The sequence below is a fragment of the Acanthopagrus latus genome, chromosome 11 (assembly GCF_904848185.1).
Source record: "Acanthopagrus latus isolate v.2019 chromosome 11, fAcaLat1.1, whole genome shotgun sequence".
NCBI classification, from domain to species: Eukaryota; Metazoa; Chordata; class Actinopteri; order Spariformes; family Sparidae; genus Acanthopagrus; species Acanthopagrus latus.
The window spans coordinates 24736993-24762163 of record NC_051049.1 but is presented as its reverse complement, the minus strand read 5'-3'; the positions used below and the strand labels follow the sequence as shown (position 1 = coordinate 24762163).

The window sequence follows — 25171 nt, the reverse complement described above, 5'->3', positions numbered from 1 at the left end:
AAACAAAAAAGGAAAAGAAAGAAACACAAGCGAAAGTGAAATACAAAGATCATAACAAATCTCCACACAAGCAGAGAGCAGACAACATGCACAACAGTGGAGAAGAGTGCTTTCATGTGATGTGTGACACGTTTTGGCAGCTATATTGGAGGTCCTCAGTTCTTTGGCAACAACAATGGAGCCACAAATATCCTTGTCAGAGTTTCTCAATTTGGCATAATGAAAGCCGTCTCATACTAGGGAGGGAAAAACAAAAACCCTGCAGGACGATCAGCTGATCCGGGTGGTGTGAATGACTTCATGTTCCTACCTAAACTGGTACACTGTTCTCCATCTGTGAAAAATCTCAGATTTAGAACTACGCCTCCGCGGCTTTTTCGAGACCTGCTTCTTCACAAACCGTTGCTGTTAGGTGGCTAAAATTACACCGATATGTCCCATTTACTATAATACTTTGTGTCCTTTAGGTAACAGCTTGTCAGCCTTATGTGCAGCCTTCTAAATGTACTTGCCAGCATGAACATGTGATCTGGTAACCATCCTGTCCCGGTTGTTAACACATCGGACCTGGCTAGTTGGTTAGCGTTAACCACCACCATCACCGTGTTCAGCTAGCAGGTTGGTTTCGTTTGGTTCTGAGAGCCATCTGCAGCTCGTGCTGTTTCCCTTTTACCATTTGTCTGTCGCTGCGTTGCTTGCGAGCTGTGTGTTTGTATAGTCTTATTATGCGCCTGTCGCTCATTTGTTAAGTGTTTTGAATCCCACTAGGCAGAGTGATTTAATTGATTGATACGGCAGCATTGTTCAGGTGAGCCGCGCCGACTCTTTTAAACACAACACTTGTTTTGTGGCAGAGCTGCAGCTGAAGAGCTCTATAGTCAGTTTACTCTGTCACAGTTACCTACATTGAGGAACGCATTTAGCTTTTCAGATCTTTCACCTTTGCTTTCAGCGTGACATCCGGAAAACCAATATCCTCCCTAACCTAGTTACTATATATTTAGCCATCATCAGAGCACAGCCCATTTTCAAACAGACCTCCAAGATAGTGTCGGACGGTGGTGATAGACAGACAGACAGACAGACAGACAGACAGATACCTGTTCCTGGTAACCATCCGTGCTCTTCTGGCCTTTAGTCTGCAACAGGCAGCGAGCGCTCTGGGGCCGTGGGTTGGTGTGGGTCATGACAACCTGGTTGCTATGGACCATGCCCTGGTTGCCGTGGTACTGGGGGTTGGTGGCGGGGAGGGAGGACTGATGGGAGGTGTGGGAGGAATGGGGGTTGTACTGGGGCTGGTTCCCAGATGGGGACATAGCCATGGACAGGCCGGAGCCGGGGTAAGCCTGTCCAGGAACAGAATGGCCTGGACACAAAAAAAAAACAAAAAAAACAAACAAACTGGTGGCTTCAAACATTCTGAGTGAGACGTCCTACAATGGATAAATGTGAAGGATTCTGATTTGAGACGCATGGCACGCATACTTAATTTTACACTTACCAACTAATGTAATCTCACTGGAAAAAATCAGAAGGCTGTTTTTACATGTCATCTTTGCGTACATCTTTAAAACAACAGTGATGCCACGTAAAGCAGAGTGAATCTGTCCTGCACTTTTTTCAGTATCTCCATGTTAATGTGTTCACGCACAATGAACAAAAAAGTCATTTGCTTCCAGCTGAGGCTGAAATAAATGCTGCGAGTGCTCGACAAATAAGAGATGTTCAGCTGCTGCAAGCCGAAACCTCGAAGTTTTGGAAAGCACTTCTCCCCAGCAGGGACTTTTTGGGGACTAAACAATGTTACAGGGACATAATTTAGACACTGCTCCCTGCAGGGGAAACGCACTTAATTCACCAGGCTACGCTTACTGACTCACAAATGCCAGTGGTAATCCCTGGTCTGTTTAGATTACATGACTCTTGATTAACTTTAATTGTTATGGATTTGGAATTTGTTTCAGATTTCATGCTGTGACTGGATGTGACAATATGCTTGGATGCCTGCTCTTAACCCCAATCATTTCATTTTATATATTCAAATCGCACAGCTCCTACAACTCCTACAAATGAACCATATTTGAATTTTAATAGCATTTACCTTGAGACATGTTGCCTTGGTACTGTCCCCCAGAGGGAACGACTGACAAGGGCATCCCTGGTTGGTATTGGCCGCCTTTGTTCATCATGCCGTCATAGACCTGCTGCCCGACCACACGATGAGGCGTGGTGGACGAGGAGGAGGTAGAGGAAGTGACGATCATGTGTGTGTTGTGTGATTGGTGGGAAGGGTTGTGGGGGTGGGCATTCTGCGGACAGAGGAGGGGCACGTGAGACACGCTCACATCACAAGAGACGCTTATTTTGTTTGCATTTTAAAGACTTGCAGACAATTTCCTTGCTTAGTTCAAAGGTCCCCAATTATGGAAACATTTATAGACTACTTTCACAAATGAGACTCTAATGCTCCATCCTGTCAAATCAATGGGACACTATGTTGATTGTTAGCGTAAAATAGGCACAATTAAACAAATCATAACTAAGATGAAATGGTTCACCGATCAAACAATCTCTACTACCTTTTTCATGAGATTGTCAGGTGGGACGTCCCTCCTGCCAAGTGAGTAGGGAGCCCACTGGTTGCTCCCTGACAACCCCTCCTGGTCATTATCCAGCATGGCAGCCTGTTGAGAGGGGGTCTGAGAGAGAGACAGAGAGAGAAACACCATTACTAATCAGGGACCTTCACTGTAACTTCAGTAAGTAATCCATGTACCAACCTGACTTGGCCTGCCTGAGTTCAGACAGATCTAAATTAAGGTTAAGAGAGCTCCTGTTGTTTTACAGTTGGCGACTTGGGTCGGCCACCAACTGAAACCATTACATGAGACTCAGCAATCAACTATCTATCTCCACAAGTGCTTACTGCAGCATTAAAGAATGCATGCTGTAGGAATATAACATCCTAAAAAATAGATGGTGAAGTAAAGTAAAATGCAAACGTGCAATGTTACCACCTGTCCATACAGTCTGATGCAGCCGATAAACAAACAACAATCAAATTAAGAATGTCAGTTGCTATTCGTCAGTGCCTTTAAAGGGGTTCACACTTCAGAACTGTGACTATATTTTCATCGGGTGGCATGTAGTAAAAAACCTTTATAATTAAACTCACAGTATGTAATCGTTAAAAAACAGTGTTGTGTGCGGGAGGCTGAGCCGCTGCAGCTACTCAGAGCCGACCAACTGCTGAGAGTAAATCAACTACACATCATGAACGTGACGTTACAGAGAGGACAGGGGGGAAAGAAGACAGAGAGCCAGGGGTGAGTGCTGAGTTTAGCGAGCACTGACTTTTAATGTAAACACACAGACACGCCCATGGTGTGTGCCGTAGCTCGTTAGCTTACAGCTAATGTATAGTAAATCGATCTTGCTCTATGCGCGGATAACGAAAATAAAAACAAAATGATTGCGCAGTTCAAACTTGCTTCGCTGATGGTGAACACACCACAAAACAACCACTGCTGATTAAAATGTGATGCGACTAAGCTGTAAATATTCACGGACGAGGTCATGTTTTAAAGTTTAGCCTCGTTCTTTGACCTCCGTATGTTGGAAGTGGCACCAGGCAACCAAGTGAAAGGCGCTGTCACTTTGAACATACTGGCAGATATCCCTAGGTTTGAACATTGTAAATCTTTAATAACAACAAGTAAGCTGACCCCATGGCAAGCCCTAAGACCATTGAATGCTGACACAACTCTGTCTATCAGACAACAAAGATCTGCTTGTAGACTGGCATAATACAGTTAGGAAGGTGAAGACAAATGTCAATCAGTTTCTGGTGTTTGGATAACCCCGAAAAGTGGAGATTGTTTCATGGTTGGGTCCAAACGATTGAAATACCAATCCATCGGCAGATTCCGATCATTTGATGCTATACACGCGATTCAAGTGGCTTTCAGTCGTGTTCAATCAAACTAAAGTGCATCATGCCCAGCTCATCTACATCAGAATAGCAATAATGGCACATGGTTAAATAATAGTTCATGGTTGCTGCAGCTGGATGAATAGGCAGTGGCAGCCATTCTCTATAATTACCTATGTGTGCAGTAATAACAGCAGTACCAGGGTTCATTGTTCTCACAGGGATACTCACAGCGTTGGCAGACGGAGGAGGAGGTAGTGGCAGCCAGCGGCCAGCAGGGGGCTCATGCTTAGTGTTATTGTAAAGGTTAAAGTTCAAAGTGCTGCTGCGCCCCTGGCCGTGACCCCCGCCCTGACAGAGCATGCCCAGCGTGAGCGTGTTGTGCTTTAGGACACCACTCTGATTGGAGAAGACAACATCACATGACATGGGTGAATGTAGAGGGGGAGGGGGCGGAGCCTACACAGCGGGCCGGCAGCGTATTGACAACACACTGTGAGCTCCACACACAAATAAACAAACATCAATAACACAGGTAAAACAACAACGACAACAACAACAACAACAACAGTGCAGAGTTGCTGAAAGCACAGAGAAATGTTAGCTAGTGAACGGTCAATACACACAACATTGTGTCATACAAGCAACAACTGGTGGATCAGTTCATTCTATCAGTGTGTAAGCCTTTCATTTAGTTATGTACATGTGGAAGCAAACATCAGTCTGATCCCTGACTGGAAACTGACAACCATACAGTTTTATTAGATCAAACTGATAAACTTATACGCTTCAGTGCCATGTCATTTTAGTACCATCGCACAGCCCTGTCCAAACGTCTACATGGTGTGTTTTGTGTTTTTTTTTTCCCCTGTAAAACTTTGTTCCATTCCATTCCATTCACCTCAGAGTGTCTTGTCTGTTGAGACTCCTTTTTTCTGATTAAAGAATTAGTTTCACATTTTGGAAACGCTGGGAGTTAGATGAGAGGATTGATAGCACTCTCTTGTCTGCACGCTTAATACAGTGCTAGAGCCAGGGGACATGAAGACAGGAAACAGATAGCCTGGCTCTGTCCAAAGGTAGAATAGTAGAACAGTATGCCTATGAGCACCTCTAAGGCTCCCTAATTAATGTGCTATATCTTGTTGGTGTAATCTGTGTAAAACACCTAAGGGTGTGAACAGTAACTTGTGCTTCTGCAGGGGCTGTTCAGTGGAGCTACTTCTTCCCTGGGAAAGTGTCTTATTGCTAATGTGAGGATGTTACACAGTTTGGGTTTTTTGTACAGATCTGTCCAGCAATTGAGTCAGGCAGCGTTAATCATGTTGGCAGTTTGTTTTGCAGAAGTGTTGCAGTTTTCAAGTCCTCTTTCTGCTAAGTTAAGAGGTAATTGCAATGTTTTAAAAAGTACGACCCTTTTTGTTTCACCAAAAACAGAAGTTGTATCGCTCTGCTCAAAGCAACCAGACTCCATTGACAAAACCAGCATATTTACCTCGCCGGACGCAGGGAATTGCTGGTCCATCGCTGCCTCAATCTGTTAGTTTGTTTTTACTTTAACATGTTAAAACACCTAAGTCACACAGCGGATGTTTCTGATGAAACAAATAGGATCTTACTATTTACAAAAAAGGTTGAGGGATCCTCTGTTTGTGATCCAAAATGTTATCAGATGTGCACTATCGGCGGACAAACTGACGGACTCCAAGGATTACATCTAACTCGTTGACCTCCTGCCATGTCATTGCATTCAGTATTTCCCAAAAAAGTTACTCAACTATTTAAAGATTCCACTCTGTCCTACATCAGTAGCTGCATTACACATTCCGCTAGAATTATCCAGGGTGACTTCTCACTCAGTTTTGTTGAATTATACTTGAGGACGTATATTGTGTAGTGATTGTGCAGTCGGTCAGGCTGACAGAGCGACAGTGTGGATGGGACACACATGCAGCCGGACACATATCTGCTCAACCTTACAACACAGACTTACACATATACAGACAGGGAGGGCCTCTGAATGCTTTGTGTTTGTGTGCTGGTGTGTGTAACTCCTTCTTAAGTGTGTCTGTGTTGCACTGACATACCCTGTCCAATCGCTTGGCCTCTATGTGCCTGAGTAGCTGTTGCCTCCAGTCGGCGGGCATCCTGGAGGTGATGTCTTCAGGTTTCTGTGGTACGACAGGTCTTACTTTGATGGTGTCATCGGACGGTTTCTCAGGGCAGGTTGCCAGAGTGTAGTCAGGGGGCATCTTCTCCAGCAGGGCAGCCATGGTAGGACGGGCTGACACTGGACGGGCCTGACGACAAAATGATCTTATAAATATGACGAGCTGGAGACAGTGCTAAAGCATTTATCAGCTAAAAATGTTGATTATGACCGATTATTTGATTTTCCCTCCTCTCGATGACCAGAAAACACATTTTCAAGGGAAAGTTGAAAGTTCAATATGTATTACATCTGTAATAAGGCAACTGTTTGCTAACACGTTTGTCCTGACAACATAATAATGTAATAGAATGTCTGATTTTGTGTTTACAGTTTGTTTGCACTGCTCCGAAGGGGGCACAAAAAGTCAAGTGGCTTCAAAGAAACCCTCTTCTGTGTAATCTGTACTCCTCGAAATCAACATAAACAGCATCGAATGATTGTTCAAACGGCAGAATGTCATGTTTCCATCACTACCAACATCATCAGCACAACCACATAACCAAATGACAACCAGCACAAATGAGTGATCTTCTCAGAAAACAGAAAACAGCATTGGTAACACTCACATTTACAAATCAGCACTCAGATAATGTAACTGCCATCCCTAGAGCCAATGTGGCTAATATGGACCACTGTTAAATTCAGTAATATGGCAGTGTAGTCAGTCTAAGTCTCCTGTGGTGTCTATTCTGGAACATCATAGTGAAGACGTAAAGGTGAAGCTTTCCACAGAGCAGGCACTGTGTTTTCCAGCCTTCACTTCTGGCCTCGTGCTTTGGGCAAGAGACGTTAAGGCTAAGGCTTGAGTCATAAGCTCATAGTTTCTTTCATGCTGAAGGAGCCAGATGAGGTGCTGCGCGAATCTGATCAGTATGCTCCCGGACACCTCTCTGTGGCTATTTTTGGAAAGTCTGACTAGAGGCCAACCCAGAACATGCTGAAAGGATTATTTATGGACATGGGGATGCCTTGGGAGCTGGGGATATGGCAGAGGCAAAGGACACCTGCACAACTCTGCTCGGTCTGCAGCTACAATGAGCTGAACCCAAGTAATTGGTAGACTATGGATGAATTAAAATACTTCTGCTCAGTCATTTACATACAGTGTGATGTAAATCCTAATAATTCTATGAAAAAGTGGGCAGCACCTTCAAAAATGTACCAAACAAGCACCCTAAGTGTTGTAACTGTATCAACAGGCGGTCTACCTGAGATGCCCCATAGGTCTCAGTGCTGTAGCTCCTGGCAGACAGGGGGCGGCGCTGGGTCAAGCTCTTGGTCGGATAACCAGTCATTGGCTTCTTCTGTTCCTGGTAGGTGGGGTAGTCGTCATCATAGCGACCGTTTCTCTTATTGTGCAGCATCTGGCTCTGGCTGTCGGCCATGTTGGTGACAGCAGAGTGCTCCATAGGGGTGGAGTAGGCAAGAGCCCGACTGTAGAGAGGGGGGTCCGCCTGAGGAGAGGAGAGCTTCGTGAGACATACAGTGACACAACAGAGGGTAAATGATAGATTGGTGCATGTGACAACTAATATGCTGCCTAAAACCAAAAGCAGAGGCACATTATTAGAAATATTTTTGAACTCCTGGCTTCACAACTCTAACATACAGCTAGAAAAATAAACATCATTTTGCAGAGACGGTATCTCCTACCTGCTGTCTGTACTGAGCTTCCTGCAGCGCCTCCTGCTGCGCTTCGTGGACTCTGCGGAACAAAGCGAGCTCGGTGGAGCTCACCAATGAATCCGCTCTCCTCAAGAACCCTGGCCTCGAGCGCTGCGATGGGATCGGCTGCTGCTGCTGGCTGGACGGACCGTCCTGGTTGATTGGCGACTGGGGGAAAGAAAACATCTCCAGAGGTGGATATGCACGATACCGGGGGCTCACCAGCTCCTTGGGTAATGTCTTCCCTGGTTGACTGATGTACTCCAAAGCCTTCGATGAGTGGTTGACATAGTCTGGTGTGTTGGGGAAGGGGGGAGGGACCCGACGGTCCATGGTCACCTGATCGGTTGGAACAGTTACCGGTCATGAAAGGCACTGTGGGTTACGTATGCTACGCGAAAAAATGAAAACACTAAATAATTTTATACACAAAATGCTGCATATGCAATTTAAAGATTGTGATTGAGGCGTTGAGTTTTAGCAGCCCTGTGGAATGCTTTGTGACAAAGAAAACAATGTTCCATAAAAGCTGTACGTGTAAGAAATCATTTCTGAGAGATGATTTGTCAAAATCGGGTTCACAAATCACTGTTACCACCCTCGAGCAGCAAAGAAATGCTACTAACCTGGGGGTTGTAGTTGTGGTCGAAGTGGTATGCCTTCTGTGGGATGGCAGGTTTTTGGTTCTGCTGGTTCTGGTTGCCATGTCCGTGTCCATGTCCCGGGAAGCCCAGCTCATCGTCTAACATGGGGGCAGACTGTGACCGGGACATGCTGGTCTGCTCCATCGAACCCGGCAACTCTGGACGATCCAGACTAGTCTGCTGCTCGATGGATGAACTGTAGCTATCCATGGGAATACTGCAGCGAGACCGGTGAGAGGAATCAGCAACACCTTGACCTACTGAGTTACTCCTTGGTACTCCTATTGTTCTACAGTGAAATAACAACCAGGCCAAACCCACCTGTAAACCTTGTAGGAGCCGATGTCAATCTCATCGATGCTCTGTGACTTCTTAAACTTGGATCTCGTCTCCCTCATCATGGGGGACAGGCGGTCGGAGCTTTTACTCATCACCACAGTCACCTTGTTGCCCCCGCTGACGGTTAACTGATCTTTCCTGTTCTGGTCCCCCTGATTGTTGTGATACGACCAGCTGCCAGGTAGAGGCCCTGCACCTTGCTCCATTCTTGGAGCAAAAAACATGAGATGGTCAGAGCGTCACACTAATATGAGCCCAAAGAGCGAGCTGAACTAGAGCAGCGTGAGAGTTAACAGTTGAGGCAGAAGACAGGACCATGGCAACGGTGGCCTAATAAGTAGTCATTTAATTTCGACTCTATTAGTCAGTCTATTTGAACGGCTGACAAAATGTGGGTGGCTATTCAGAGGTCTGGAACCAGGTCAGATTTAGTGATAATGACATCTGAATTTAGCCTGTCATGATAAACAAGTTATCAACAGATCATACGCATCTTGTATCATCTTCAAATCATTTTTCAAATGATAATAACATGGGCTGGCACAATTATTTTTGAGAAAATATATCGTCCAATGAAAAAAAGCTGCGGCGACAGGCATGATCACAAATGAAGAAGGGCACCTGCAGCCTCAAGTTTTTGCACAAAAATCCCGATCTGGGATGACTTTAGGCTCCTAATTTGACCGTGGATTATCTACAGCCAACATCACTTGGTTTATAATACTGCAGTTACACTATTTACAAAATAACAATGCTGAAGAAATTACAGAGATGTAAGGGATTCAATTTACAATCATTTAAATGTTTGGAAATGAGAAATGGACCCAGCAAATTGTTTGGCATTGTTGTTCGCGGAACGAGCATAAATGTTTAATTTATTATGTGTTGATTGATCAACTGATGGCTTCAGCACTATGTGAGAGTGAATTAAGATAAAGCTGGAAAGCTTCAAAACCAAAGGTATGGAGCACTAGTTCTCAGCAACTAACTGTATCAACCCAAGAATATAATGGATAGACTGATCCAAATACTGCACCATTTACCAGACAAAGAAGGCTGCAATGGTCAAAATAAGAAACATGCAAACCCTGGGGGTCATGAAGTCTTCCACATAAACACATGCACATATAAAGTATAACTGCAGGACTGTTGGAGCTCCGGTCAGTTACCTTGAGTCTATGTCCTTGCGGTCAGGGTTGGGGCTGGAGGAGGGCGTCATGTCCAGTTTGGAGGGAAAAGCGGTTCGATCCTCCAGTGGGCTGGGGGTTCTGGTCCAGTTCTGCCAAGGATTCTGAGATGAAGGTCCGGATTGTGGGTCATTGTCCGGAGTGGAGCGTTGGTTGCTGTGGAAGGGGAGCGTCTGAGTGTCCAGCTCGAGAGGGACTCCTACGATTCGCTCTTGCCTGAGGAGGGGGCGGCGCCCGTGTGTTGACTGGCTGCGGGGCTTGGAGCCCAGCGGTGGGTTTCCCTGACTCCCGCTGGATGGAGGATCCAGGGGAGACTCCTCTGCGTCGAACCCTGTGTTGTCGTAGTGAGGGGCCTCGGACCAATCAAAAGGCTCACTCAGTGGACGTCGATCTCCGCGCTGCTGCAGGGTTCCTGACGGAGGGGTTTCTCGCTGAGATAGCAGGGGCTTGGAGTCAATGGGCTTGGGGAATGACTGAGCCAGTCTACAAGGACACAACATATTAAACAAAAATTATACAGTGGCAAATAATAAAATTATTTATACTGGCCTGCCATACTACATTATTATGTGCTGTATATTTAATCAGAGCCAGTGGGCACTGGGAACAGCATAACTTGGTCTCCCTCTCTCTGATGTCTCTCTGAAAGATCAATTTGGCCAACAAACATGCTTGTTGTAATTAATGCTTCTGAGAGCAGCACTGAACTGAAAATATTAATGCCTTCAACCTCCTTCACTGGCACTTGCAGTTTGCAAATACCACATGTTTCACAAGTACACAGATTGTGATCTGTACATCACCCCGGGGCATGTGAAATGACAAGTCTAATGTCAAAAAATACCAAAGCCAGCTTTCACCCGCAGGGGCTCGGCAGATAAAAGGAACGGCACAAGAAGAATCAGGACAAGAAATGAGTTTTTAACATTATCACATGTGTACTGTTGGTGGGGCAATGGAAAGAGTTACCGCTCAGTTAATGTTTGTGTATCTGCTGAAAGGAACAGAGAACTCAGGACAAACAAAAAAATCAAACAACTTGTGCGGTTTGTACCACACTAGTCTTTTGATCAGTCAAGGAGCTGATGTTAAACATATATCTTACATGTTTTTTTCTGCAACAATGACTGCTATATCAACCTTCACACATTTTCACGGTTGTATACAGGTAGAAACATGAATGGGGGAATATACCAATACAGTGATGAGAGACCCGTGGGACTGACCCTGTGGCACGCTTTATTTTACGCTAGCGTAACCATAGTGGTATCATGTTCTGCCATTTTTATCAAGTCACATGTTTAAAAATGGTCACATTTTGCCCAAAGTCTGTGTGACAGATGGCATCAACCCAAAAATGGCCATCAGACGCCTTCATTAAAAGCCCATACACTTTAAACATCAGGTAGGCATTTTCCCAAAATACAGGTCTATTGCAGACAAAATAAAAAAAAAAAAAACTGTATGTGCTGCGTCTCAAATTATCCCTGATATCCCTCCACTAAAGATCACCTGACCATCCCAAAAACATTTGTATCTGTGTCTCTCTAAAATGTGTTCTCTGCCAGCCGGTAATGCAAAAGCCATGTTCCCGGTCATCGGGGGACAAGTTTGTCTTTCAGTGTAATTCTTGCCCTGCACATTTAGGTCACGATGAAAAGAAACAACTAAACACATTTAAAGGATTCTCACCAAAAGTCTATGTGTCATGTGTTCATGTAAAAAAAACCTGCCTCACATCATTACTGTCTTTAGGCTCCAGTCTTCAGCATCCCTGAGGCTATACTGAAAACATCATAAATATAGCAGGCAGTTTGAGTTGAGACGTTTGTTGCCGTTTATGGCTGCAACATTTCTGATTAGAACTCAAAACGGCTTGGAAACTCTTTTTAATATTAGTTTTAGATGCCATTTTTCATTCCAAAACTGTCAGACGTTATCGCTGCAATCAGGGTAACAACTTCAACAGCAGGGACTGAGCATCTCTGCTTCTTTTTTTTTTGTGTTGGTCTAAAAGAATCCTCTACATAGTGCTGAAAACTGGACCGGACAGCAAAGGTAGAAGAGGGAGGGGAAGAGAGAGAATCCTGAACACAAGTCTGCAGCATCCTAATGAGTCCCCCTGACCTTGACGGAGCGAGCAGAGAAATGAGAAAGACACAGAAAGATGGAGGGAGAAGAGAACGGGTGGATGGATGGATTGAGTGATTGGAGCGATGGGTGATAGATGGAGGAGGTTGAAGGATGGAAAGAGAAGAAGAGATGACGGACAGTGAGAGGGAGGGAGGGTGATGAAATTGGACGGGAAGCAGGCGTGTGTGTGTGTGTGTGTGTGTGTGTGTGTGTGTGTGTGTGTGTGTGTGAGTGTGTGTACCTGTTGGTCCAGTGCGTCTGAGGGGCCTGGTCCTTGGTGGGGGCCGGCAGGGCGGGGGCGTGTTGATGTGCGTGAGAGTGCGAGTGTGCGTTGGCGGGCGGGTTGGAGGAGCCGGAGGAGCCCTGCGAGGGGGAGTAGTCGGAATATGTGGCCGAGGAGCCGCTGTGGTTGAGACAGTGGAGCTTATCTACCTCCTCATCTGTCGACTCTGGACGGAGGCAGATAGAGAGAGAGAGACAGACAGCCCCGTTCAGTGAAAATGTCACATCCTCTTCTCCTCTCTCTGATAGCCCCTCTTTTTACGAGTGCTTAAGTGTCTTTACCGCGTCTGGAGGAATCGCCCCGTGTTTGATCACGTCTGATATCTTCTTTGCCACAACACAAGGGACTTGGGCTGGGAGATGTCTGAGAATACCTTCAGACAACCCAACATGCACATTTAAAACCGAGCTGGCAGCAGTTTTGGTAAACAGCTTATTGGTTTCTGAATGATTAATGTGGATGTCTCCAAAGAAGGGACGGGCGCGGCTGATTTCAGTTTGAATATAAAACTGGAATTCAATCAAACACATTCGACATCAAGTGTTCAGCATCAACATCATGTTTCTCCTCTCACCTGTTGTGCTTTTTATCCATTTAGACTGTTTGTGGTGAGTTGAGATGTCGACAATATAGACATCTGCCTTTTCCGGAAAATGATGGAACTAGATGGCAATCGGCTTGTGGTGCTCAAAACTCCAAAACAATGCGTTTATTTTTTTGTCTCTTTACAGAAATCATGATGTCATTGTGAGCGGTTTCATGTAGGGAAGTATTTTTCCTTCCGCTTAACTAGACCCGACAACTGTTTCACCACACGGAAGACAGCACGCATCTACTCACGGACGAGAGGCTTGTTGCTCGTGACAGTTCAGAATATAAACATTAGCGCCATCTGTGCAGCTGGGCTGTAGTGTTAGCAAGATTACTTAGCTCATCAGTTAGCCTCCTGTCCACGAGCAGACACCAGTTTCCTTCTGTGCAGTGATCGATCGTTCGTTACTTTTTTACCTGATCTAAATGGATGAAGAGCAGCTCAGGGAAGAAGAAGAAAAATACGGAAGACTTTTAACTACGTAAAATTAAATTAAAATCAATTAGTGTGTCCAGCCCCATGTTTTGGCCGAATTTCAGTGAGGCCCGTTCACTGTATTACACATGATGAGAGGTACAAGGTTCTCTTTTCTTTCTGGATCTTTTCATCTCTTCCTTAACCCAGATTGCTGTAGTGCTCTGATTATATGTTTAGACGTTATTGAGTCCACTGCACTGACGCAACACATGGCCTGGTTATAAAAAAGATGGGTTTAACACTTCTTAAAAATCTTTATTTGAACCAACTGGTCCAACCAAAATCAAGAACCTCTTTCGGAAAGGACAAATACCCATAACATCAGACCTGCAGGGGAAAGAGTCCAGTGTATTACGATCCTGACAAAACAAATTAAAGACAGCTTCTTAATAACTTTGCCATGAGATCTTTCATTAAATATTTGCACTCATGGAGACAGGCATTTGTTTGAGTTTTAGTTATTAACACGGAGTTCGTCACAGAGAGGAGAGACTCGCTTCTTTCGTTGAGTGAATGGGATCGAGGCATTCGATTACTTTAGAATATTAACAGAATCTTGATAGGGCAGAAAAATGAGCTTCGGGCTCATTTATAAAAATGACTTGCCTTCAGTCTGATGGAACCGAGGCCTTCTGGGCAAAATCAGTAAAAAAGGGTCGAAGCAAAAAGCTTGAGACTTGACGACTAGAATCAAGATTCACTAGAGAGGTTTCTGGTATTCCCTCCTTCTGTCTGTTATGTGCTGAAATTAATCGGCTTACCACCATGACTAATTAGTGGACACTATTACAACATGCCCCGAAGCACTTTTACAATAGACCACACTGAGTGTGTGCATGTGTGCACACGTGTCTGCACGTGTGAGCCTCTTTGTGTTCTGTTTTTTTTTTCTTTGTGTACCTTTCTTGTCCTTCCCCAGCAGCACCACCTTTGGTTTGTACATCGGTGGCTCCACCAGGGTGGGCCTCATGTCGGAGATACGGATGTCGTTGGGGGAGCCGCCCATCGAGTCCTGTGGAGAGACAAAGAACCACAGGTTCACATCAGGTAACAGCAGCTCAGTGTGACAGCACTGACATAAGCAGCAGCGAGAATCATCTAGTTTTTTAATATAGAGAAAAAAGAATAAAATGTAGAAATCATTTGCACCAAATTTGAAATATATAAGACTAGAAACAGTAATATGGCATTTATTTCACAGTTGCTGGTATATCTAAATATAGATATACAGTCCTGCCAATAGTGTCATACTATTCCACCCACCGACCTGGCCTACAGGTGGAGGTAATACACCAAGAAACGCAACAAAGACAGGGAAGAAGAAGACTGTTTGCTGGTAAACATGGATGTAACCAATGAAGGATTCAAAATGTGTTTTTTTTTTTCAATAAATCATCTTTGCAAATGTCTTCTATCACACTTCATTACTAGCCAGATAACTGTAAGAATCGCAAGGACAGAAACGTTAACTTCATAAACACAAGTAGAGACAGAGTGCAGCGCGTCATGATTACTACACCAACCGGAGGGGAAAACTGTGAGTGTCGTGAGATGCAACCCAGCAGCTAAAACACTAACAAAATGCCTGGCGCTGGCTAATGACGTGGGATCTCAGCACGTCAAAGTATTTTATCAGCACTCCTCGCCTACCGGAGGGGAGAAGGTATATTGACAAACTCAACATTGTCAATCTATCCCAGTGTCCCTTCTCCTTCCCTGGCTTTTCTCGTAAGAAAGATCCAACTACTTGGCCAGAAGTGAAATACTTTGAATATTATCGGCTATCTGATCAAATCACCATGCAAGATCGTTATTAAACCAAACAAACAAAACCAGGCCTTACTCTGGCCTCTCGTAGCTTCAGCCTCTACAGACTGTCTCACCAAATTAGCAACCGTGAGTTATGTCATAAAGCCCTCTCCCATTATTCCTGCTCACGTCTAGTGTTGATTGTATCCACTTCGGTCTTTTTATAGGATCAGTTTTTTTTTTTTTTTGGTTGGGCAGCTTATGAAAAACGTAGGTCTGGATTCTTTACCACCACACAGCAGCCTTTAGAAATGCTTCTTTTGTTCGCCAGCAGACAAAAGTTTCAAGGAGGAACCTTCGCACAGTACAAAGCTGCTTTCCCGTCAGGCGTGGGCGTAATTTGATCGGCTTTGACTGCGGAAGGTAAAGGAAATTGGGGAACTGTCTTACAACAAGCGAAACACGTCAAATTCATGAGGCCAAATTTCTGTTCCAAAGCACCGTGCGTGTGTTGATGTTTGTGCGTGGGTGCGTGCATGTGTGTGTGTGTGTGTGTGTGTACAGTACGCTATGTGACAACCTCAGAGCTCTCTGTCAGGTCCTCTTTGTCCTTCCTCTTGGGAATGTCGATGCCAGAGTTATGCATTGATCCCTGATCCATTAGCTGATTCTGAGAGAAGTCCTGCATCTCTCTGTCTGTCACCTAGAAAACACACGACACACTGCCTGTCTTACACCTATATGACCACAGATCCCAATCCAAGAGACACTGTTGTAACTCACAACTCACTATATAGCTCATGTCCATGTTACTGCTATGTTATTTATGTTATATGTGTGTCTGAGAGCGCGTGCCTCCTACCTCTTTGGGGGGCAGGGGCCACGGTGGCTCGTACTGTTCTTTGCTGAGGTGCGAGTGCTCCATGTTGGTTCCTGCCGAGGTGGCAGTGCCTGTGCTCAGCTGGTGCTGGTGCTGGTGCTGATGCTGGTGCTGGTGTTGGAGTTGGTGTTGGTGTTGGTGTTGATGTTGGTGTTGGTGTAGCTGCGGGTGTCCGGCATGCACACTTTTACCCACAAGGCTTTGCACCGACTTGACCATGTTCTTCAGGTCCTCAGGGTAGGGTGTAGGGTAGCGCTTTAGGTTGATCTCCACCTGCACACAAACACGTTAGAAACGGGTGAGCTATCGCAAATGAAGGACGCAGGCTGACAGTTTTCACTATGTGCATAATTTAAGAACATCCAAATCCGTAGCCTTTTTTTCGAACGCTTCCACATTTTCTCTTTTAAGTTAAAGGAGACATTGCATGTAAAATGGAGCACCCTCATGGCGTTTAATGACTCTCACATCACACAAGCATAAACACCGCACACATACATGCGACACAAGGATCAGCAAGCAGAGAACCATCACGGCGAGGTTACGTTTGTGCTCCACATGCACAAAAGTGCTCGGCCCATCGACTAGCAGGGGTTAGACCCTTCCTTACTGGGCACTCCAGCTCGTGACGCTTGTCAGGTCGACTCTGGAGATTTTGAGGGTTTCCTCGTGTATCCTCAGACTCATAATTATAGCAATAGCAGAGCATATACAAAGTAAATAATGAGAGCAAACATTACTTAGGCAGACAGACAAAACAAGACAAGACAAGACAAGACAGACTGTAACAGAGAGGAAGGGCTGACCTTGACCTTCCCAGAGTTGTCTTCCTCTTCTTTCTTGTCCTCAAAGTCAAAGGCCACAGTCATCCTCTGCTGTCTCTGTTCCTCCCACAGTGTAGGATTAAAGCTGTCACTGTCCGACTGGTAATCTGCATACACACACACGCAAACACACATCAAGGACGAGGTTAAAACTTCTATCATACAGAAGGTCTGCAATTTGTCAGACATGCTTAACGCACCTGGTTAGCTTCTTTAAATGTCCTTAAACTACACGTTATGAGACACACACACACACACACACATACACACACAAACACACACAGTTTGTACCCTCATCGTGTCGCGGTTGCTGAGGAAACATGTAGTTGGTCAAAACCTTCTGTTTGGTTTCAGGGTGGGCTTCTGTCTGCAGCGGGATCAGAGCCTTGGACTGCAAACACACACAAGCACACGTCTGTATTAGTATTCCCATGCGGACGCTGGCTCAACACATTTGTTCCCCCTTTCCCCTGATCGAAACCTAATCCTGCCTCTCGAAAACAATAAGACATGCTGTTTGCTGATTGGCTATTAGAATATCCGATGGTTTATTCATCAGATAAAGACCTTAACGTTAAACAAAACCTGCACGGCTGACGGGACGGAGGTATGCATGAGAATCACTTGGAGGGAATTTGCAAATTAATTTCACCAACAGTACGTCAAAAGGGGGGGGACTCTTTCACATTTGTAACACAAATTGAATTTTCCCATCCACTATCAGTGAGTCAAATGAGTTGTCTGTTTAATTTGCATGTTCAAAAACACTGCCTAATATCTATTTAAATGGTAATGTGATGGGATAATGAATGTCATCACACAGAAAGTTAAAGCTGTTTTCGCTCAACATGTTGGCTTTCTGTTTTGGTAGAGAAATGAAAGAAATCAACTCATAAACCCCTCCGCACTGTAGGAAGAGTTCCTCAGCATTTATAGAGCTTACGTGCTCAGAGAGAGATTAAACAGCTGAATTTGGGTTTAAAATCTTGCCGAGTGTGCAAACGTCAGTGCCCATTTTTTTAATGCGAATGTGAGACTGAATAGTTATTTTACAAATTGCATTTCAATTTCAAATGTGCTCTCGATTTTAGCATGCCAATAAGGACCTCGCGTTGTTGTGACTTACATTTCACTTCTTACATTTCATTTCTTTTCACAGCTTTAAATACACTTTGAGCTAGACTTTAGATGTCGTGAAGAATATCTTTGTATCGTGAGAAATAGTGTCCTTAATGACAGAACAGTATGCGGTCGCACACACAACAGTGTCACACTGTTTCAGCCAGTCAACTCGTCTTACTCTGATTACAAAGGCTGATTTTGAAAGAGCAGAGAGCTGATTAAAAAAAACTCCTAATCAAGACATTATAATGGTCCAAAATAACAAATCATAACAGCCAGTCCCGAATAAAGACTGAGAGAAAAAGGGAGGGCAACAAGTCATCAGTACTGCATTGCTGGATGTGTTAAAGTCAGTGTCATGTATTGTATGCACGGCATTATTAGCATCACTACAACACTATATACCTCTATACCATGCCTTTTAGATAATAAGCTGCAGCAAGTAAAACTCAGCACTCCCTGCGGATGTTTCAAAATAAAGGTCTTCTGAGGACATAGGGAAGCAATAGCCTTTCCTCCGCTGAATGGATTGGATGTGAAACACAGGGAGGAAGCACTGAGTTTGCATCCAGAGCCAACAGTCAGTCCAGTCAGTGACTCCATCACTCCCCGCAGATATGTTTACATAGAGATACTGGGGAGTGATGAGCGAAACATCCTGAACGCCCCCCAGCTGGAGCTTATGGGTGGGTGCTGTGGCGGTGGGGATGAATAAACGTGCGGCAGTGCTGACGCAGGGCAGTGGTGGCATTGAGAGGCAGAGCGAGAGATGGGAGATTTTTGCAGTTTAAATAGGTGGGTAGTAAATAATAAATGTGACATGGATAATTAGATATGAAATCCTTTTTATAACAACGTCTGTTTCAAGTAAAGGCCCGCCAATTTGATTGTTATGTACATACGGTGCAGTGGCAGTGGGCGTGTTTGTGCTGAACACTCGTGAGCAGGTTCAGTTTCTGGCAGAGGGAGTGCAGATACCTGATTGTCAGAGAGCCAGAGAGCTGCCAGGTCCTTCAGCTTAGTAAAGGTAAACGGTAGATTCTTTAACCTGAGAGAGAGAGAGAGAGAGAGACACAGAGGGAGGGAGGAAGCGGTGAGAGAGAGAGAGCAAAGAGAGACGTTTCTTCTGCCCACGCACTGTACAGCCCACAGAGCATGTTACCATGGCAACTGCAGGCCGTGAGAGCAGCACCAACAACAGCCATTGAGAAAGTGTTGCATGCATGTGTGTGTGTGTGTGTGTGTGTGTGTGTGTACCTGTTGTCACTAAGGTTCAGGACTCGTAGTTTGGTCATCTGTCCGATCTCATCAGGGAGAAACTCCAGTTTGTTGGACCGCAGCGACATCACCGTCACGTTCTTACAGTTACCGATCTGAAACGCACGCAACACGCGAGCCATCAGACCACATTACAGTCCAACATGCTGCGTTACAGATGTAGGCCGAAGAACACTAGGGGAGCAGCTCACTGCATTAAGGCTTTTACTCTATAACAATCTCAACATGTTGTCAACCCAGATCATCAAATACCGATGGCACTTTGTCATCTCACACAGACGCACAAAGTCCTCTTCGGCATATGGGTGGTGGACGAAGGAAAAACCGTGTCGGAAAATGAACGTCTTGCTTGGTTTGACACGGGAAGTGGAACCCAGTCCTCCTGTTGAACCCCAGTGTCCCACATGAATGTCCTCTAAAGGGTAAAGCTAAAGGTTACCTTCTGTGCCCGTGTGAGACGCCGACGGACGTGACAAAACATTCGGTATTTGACACCCTGAGAATGAGACCGGGCTGAGAGCGGGAGCCATCAACATGTCCAAGAGCTCAAGGTGACGACTCTAATTGCTTCTTTTGTCTGACCAACAATAGAAATCCCAAAGACCTTCAATTGACTGTCATAAGAAGCAAAGACTACCAGCAAATTTGAGCAATTTGGAAGGTGGAAAGAGTGAAGTTATAGATCAACTACGATATACATCAGTTTCCCATCCTTCAACTAATGGTTTAATCAACTAGCCATTTCAGTTCCAAATAATAAAGGCAAGCATTGCAGTGCTCAGCTGTGATGATTAGTCTACTGATCGATTAGCTGTCAACCATTAATCGCCAACTGTTTTGATTATCAATGATCATTATAAGTTTTTTTTTTGTTGTTGTTTTTTTTTAAGAATAAAAGTTATCATTCTCTGATTTAAGCTTCTAAAATGTCTGTATTTTCCGGTTTCTTTGTCCTCTATGGCAGTAAACTGACTATTTTTGGGTCCTGAACAAACAAAACATTTTTTCGCTATTTCCTGACAATGAATGGGTCACACATCAATTAAACAAGGAAATGACAGACGAATCGATAAGGAACTTATCGTCAGTTGCAGCCGCACAAGTCTTTATCGCGTGCTGATTTCCTACCTCCCGGGGCAGCTCTGAGAGGAAGTTCTCGTCGGCAGCAAAGGTCCTCAGGCTGTGCAGGTAGCCAATGGTGGGAGGCAACGACTCCAACTCATTGCAACTACAGTCCAACTCCTCCAACAGAGACAGACTGGGTGAAATGGAAGACGGGCAGAAAGGAGGAAATGCAGAGAAAGTGACAGAGACAGAGAGGAGATCATTCTGCAGGCTGCGGAATATCTGCCACGACCTTAGATTACTTAGACACGGGCCTTAAGGGATAAGAGTGGTGCTTCTCTTTATTTTTCCTATTGTCAACAAATCCCATGAAGAGACTGAACCAAGAATGAATTCCTCCTACAATCAAGTCTTTGTAACCACAGCCTGATGGAAAGTAAAGTATTAAAAAGCGCACATGTTGCACTGGGTGACATGTTTTCAGTCAATACCACATACTGTACACCAGCATAGCAGCTGTAAGATACTGGAGCTGAAAAACCCCTCCACACAAATGCAATAATTAATCCTGTGACATCAGCTAATAACTACAGAGATAAATTACTGATGCTTTGAAAAAAAAAATAAACTCTGCCATCTTTAAACTGGAGCTGACGTCCGTCGACACATTAGGGCAAACACAGTGTTGGTTTTAAACCCCCCCTGGATTTGCTGACAATAAGAAGATAACACCAGCCTCATCCCGTCATCTATTATGAAAAGTTTGTTTTCTCATTAGCGACAACTGAGAAGGAGGGAGTGTTGAGAGAAGGACAAGATCATCACATTGAAGAATCATCCGGTCCAATAAATTTGTTCTTAACCGACCAATCTTAATCTCAGGTTTCCGTTATCAATTTGGAGTCGATCACTGACCCTTCGTTTTCCCACTTTATCCCCTAAAATTCTTCAACCTGGATCTCAGCTTCTCCACTCAACTCAAGAGTCACAGTAACATCCACAGCAGGCCCTCTACAGGACACCCTGACCCCCCCTTTGACTGCCATCATTGGCCTAGCAGCACGCTAACAGCAGGCTAATGCTAATGAGACAACGGTTTTACATTATTGTACTGTCACTGTTAACACTGCATTAGTCTGCTATTATTATTCCCAATGGACCGCGACCATCTGGGCCACCATACGGTCTGACAGGAGCGAGGGGAGGAGAGGAGTTTCACATCCTATGATAGGATTTAAGATTAGTTTGTTATTTTTCTTTTGAGCATTTTCAGTATGATAAAATGAAAACGTCTCCTTCGGCTAGAGCTGAATGTGTCCAATATGACTTTTTAACAGCACTCCTAAGATTATTTGGCTGCCATCTGTCAACCAGCCATGATAATAATCCTGTACTGACTGAAACTGAAGCTGCTCTGGCTCTTCACAGGGTCATCTTAAGACGCGAGCTTCTAGATTCAGAGCTCTGTGTACGGAGCAGATGTAACCCTGATATATATATATTTTTTCCACTCAGCTAAAATAAGCAAATATGACAACACTGACTCCATTTACATGCACAAAATATTCTGGTGTCGTCCTTACTCCCAAAAAAAGATGATAATGCAAATGTTCCCACTGAGCTGTTTACATTTCTAATGAAAAGGAATATTCCATTAAGATTCCCATTTACATGCAGCTGTGCATACTCCGATTAACAAACACAGCCTTCCTCTCTCATATGTTTAACCGCCGTCTGAAGAGGGCTTAGGTTGCAATAATTTGTGAGATGAAAGTGAAGTCTTTCATAATGTTGAAGAGTAGGTGTTTTTTCTCCTCCGAGCATCAGTTGCACCAGATCCTTACAAACTGTTGTCTGTGGGGTTTGAGTACAAGCCATCCATGACAACGCACAGAGCTAACAGGAAGCAGGCAAAAGGCTGCGTGCTACAAACTTCAAACTGAGATGCACATTACGAATGCATGTCCAATCGCGCGCATATCGACAATTCTCTCGGAGAATGCTGCATTCAGAGTCAGGCCTAATTTGGAATATCCACACACAGCATGCTGGTTACGTATACATGACCAGTATCAGACGTGGAACCAGGGCTGCACAACAGCGTTTCAGCATTGACGTCACAGGACGTGGAGTACAGAGTAATGCAAACCAACTTGGCTCTTTCACATTTTAGATGCAGCATTATAATTGAAGTACTTAATATAACCATTGTGTTGCCATTCAGTAGTCGTTTTGCCACACAATGGTTGTAACTATGGTGATTTCCGCCTACTGTGACATCATGTGCACAGCCTCTATTGAGCTGTGAAAGAGAGTTCTGGTGAAAAAGCAAAATATGACAATGTCGGTTACTTCATTATATAATATAGCAATATTTTGATTATAATCACATTTGCAAAAATGATGGAATATTATTGTGCATGTAAACATAGTCACTGCTAACTGACACATACTGTGTATCCGCTGAGGGAGAACCTTTCCACATTTTAGTCCACACAGCGTCCTTCTGTACATGTACATGGAGACCAGTTTCTCAGCTGTGATATAGAAATGGCTTTAAGATGTGAACAACTGAAAGTAAAACAGAAGACTGACTCTTTCCATGAGAGAAATTAATATTGTTTATTGATTTCTATTTAAACCACTTTTGGTTCAGAATATAATGTAGAATTAGCTGAGGCAGAAATTCTGCAGATACATATATGCTTGTCCAGTAATGTAAAAGAATTGTTTGTATGTAGAAACACAAGCATAGGAATATGATCACATTCATCATTAGTAAGCATGACTTATAAACTAAGAAGGGGTAAGAGAAGGATCGTTGACAGTGTTTTTGGTTTAATCAGAGGGGAAGCAATGGATCTACAGCACTACTTATTGAGGCTAAAACCTGGGATTTGTTCAGGAAGACAAAATGTTTCACGGTGTTCAGATACAAACATGTTGCACAGAGTGACGTTCAAGTCAGTTCATTTTAAAATCAAACAGCACTCGTTTAGTGTTCAAAATATCGTATCCATCACAGAGCAAGATGCAAGTTATGGCTCAACTGCTTATGACAGCAGAAATGAACGGAATCGATTCTTTCAAAGTCAAACTGATTTCATATGTCTCTTGCTGAGGGCATCGTTTGATTGTCCTCTGAAAATCTATTAAATCTGGAGTTAAACAGACAAGCTGTTCTTATTTGCAGTCTGTAACGTGAGCAGAATCTTTATCCCACGAGCGATCTCTAAAGTATACAGAGATGAGATGATGATGACGATGTTAATCTGCACTCAAATCAGCAACCCATCTGATTTCTGTGAATGAACCTGGACTGTGATGGATTGTAGTAAGAACGAAATCATTTAATCATTTTACATGCAATCATTTCTGTCTCAAGCCTGCAGGTTTCGGCAGAGCTGGTGTGGTAGGCACGTTTTCAAATAAGAAGGTAGATTTTATACAAACATTGAGTTCAAATATGGAAAAAAAAAGTTTTGGAGGCAAATGTGAAGAAAAAGTGAAATGATCACTTAATGCCTTGGAACTGATTCAAAGTTGATGTTTGCATGTAATTCACATGAGTCAAGATGTTTTCCATAGCTGCATGTCGCTGGGAGCTCATGCGTTTGTATCTGTGACACGGCTGAACATATGTCTATCTCTGAACGCACCCCTGGGTCCAGTAGGCTAATGTTACTCAATACTCACCCTTGCTTGGGCTTCGCACTAACGCCACAGCAACGCAGCAAACACAACACACAGAACCCCTTAATCATCAGCCAGCATAACAACATAGCAACTAACAGTCATGAACAAGGAAAACAACAACCGACCCAAGATGAAACTGCTGAGAACATCTGACAAAATACTGCTTTCAAAATAAAACAAAAAGTCTAACATGGTTGTATTATTAGTTTTTTTTTTCCTTTTTGTGCATGGTGTGTGCATGGTGTGTGCATGGTGTGTGCAGTGTGTGTGTGTGTGTGTGTGTGTGTGTGTGTGTGTGTGTGTGTGTGTGTGTGTGTGTGTGCGTGCGTGTCTTTCTTACCTCCCAATGGTGTTAGGCAGTGAGGTCAGCTGGTTGTCATCTACCTTCAATGTTGTCAGCTTCTTCAACATTCCTTTAAAATACACACAAATTCACATCGGCATACAAACACGCAAAGCTGAAGTAAATGAAAATCCATCCCATAAAAGACTAAAACCAGCAAACCAGTAAAAGGCTCCAGCATTGTCAAAAAAACCAAAAAAAAAACCATTACAAACCCGTCAAGGAGCCAAATGGTGGCACTGGATGATGCGTCCCTTCAATACCATGAATTGTTTTCATGGTTCTGTTACTGTAGTTTATTTTAAGTCTGTCCCACATATACTATCCTGCTGCTATAAATATTCCCTGGCATACCAAATGCAAATTAACTGGAGTGTGAAAATAGTCCCAAACAAACGCAGAAACACGTTCCAGCGTCCAGCTGTTTCAGCAGATCACTTAACTATTTCATTGTTTTTAGAGCTTTTTTACACCTTGAGTGTGCAGCTCAGTGTCACGGTGCAGAAGCTCTGCGAGGCCAGCAGGAAAGGCAACAATTCTGGTGATCTGCTGTATGAGGCCAGGTCCACACGTACACAGGTACTTCTTTAAACAAAGAGTTCATGCGTTTTGGCCTTTCTTACACATATAAACAGCACTTTAGGTAACTGAAAAAACTGCTTTGCGAATCACTGATGCACCCGCATTCACTTCCTATTTTTGACTAGTCAGTGTTTTAGGCATTATTGGCAAATGTCAACTCGGAGAATGA

General features: G+C 44.1%; 1 protein-coding gene across 18 annotated transcripts in view; it reads right to left on the bottom strand.

The window, feature by feature from the left end:
* lrrc7 (leucine rich repeat containing 7) overlaps positions 1-25171 on the bottom strand; it is a 127388-nt gene that overhangs the window by 10283 nt on the left and 91934 nt on the right. For 12 of the 18 annotated variants that reach the window (XM_037114755.1, XM_037114756.1, XM_037114751.1 and 9 more), the window contains 21 exons: positions 24418-24490; positions 24078-24095; positions 20445-20574; positions 19296-19411; positions 19017-19086; positions 17208-17307; positions 16899-17023; positions 16075-16365; positions 15793-15915; positions 14364-14475; positions 12353-12560; positions 9961-10461; positions 8774-8998; positions 8435-8669; positions 7797-8147; positions 7352-7597; positions 6019-6231; positions 4163-4330; positions 2580-2699; positions 2102-2309; positions 1101-1366 (listed from right to left, as the gene is read on the bottom strand). In XM_037114755.1, coding sequence (XP_036970650.1) covers positions 1101-1366; positions 2102-2309; positions 2580-2699; positions 4163-4330; positions 6019-6231; positions 7352-7597; positions 7797-8147; positions 8435-8669; positions 8774-8998; positions 9961-10461; positions 12353-12560; positions 14364-14475; positions 15793-15915; positions 16075-16365; positions 16899-17023; positions 17208-17307; positions 19017-19086; positions 19296-19411; positions 20445-20574; positions 24078-24095; positions 24418-24490 — 3899 coding nt within the window. The remainder of the gene's footprint in view (positions 1-1100; positions 1367-2101; positions 2310-2579; positions 2700-4162; positions 4331-6018; positions 6232-7351; positions 7598-7796; positions 8148-8434; positions 8670-8773; positions 8999-9960; positions 10462-12352; positions 12561-14363; positions 14476-15792; positions 15916-16074; positions 16366-16898; positions 17024-17207; positions 17308-19016; positions 19087-19295; positions 19412-20444; positions 20575-24077; positions 24096-24417; positions 24491-25171) is intronic. The other 6 variants (XM_037114752.1, XM_037114761.1, XM_037114759.1 and 3 more) reach the window with 6 other exon arrangements.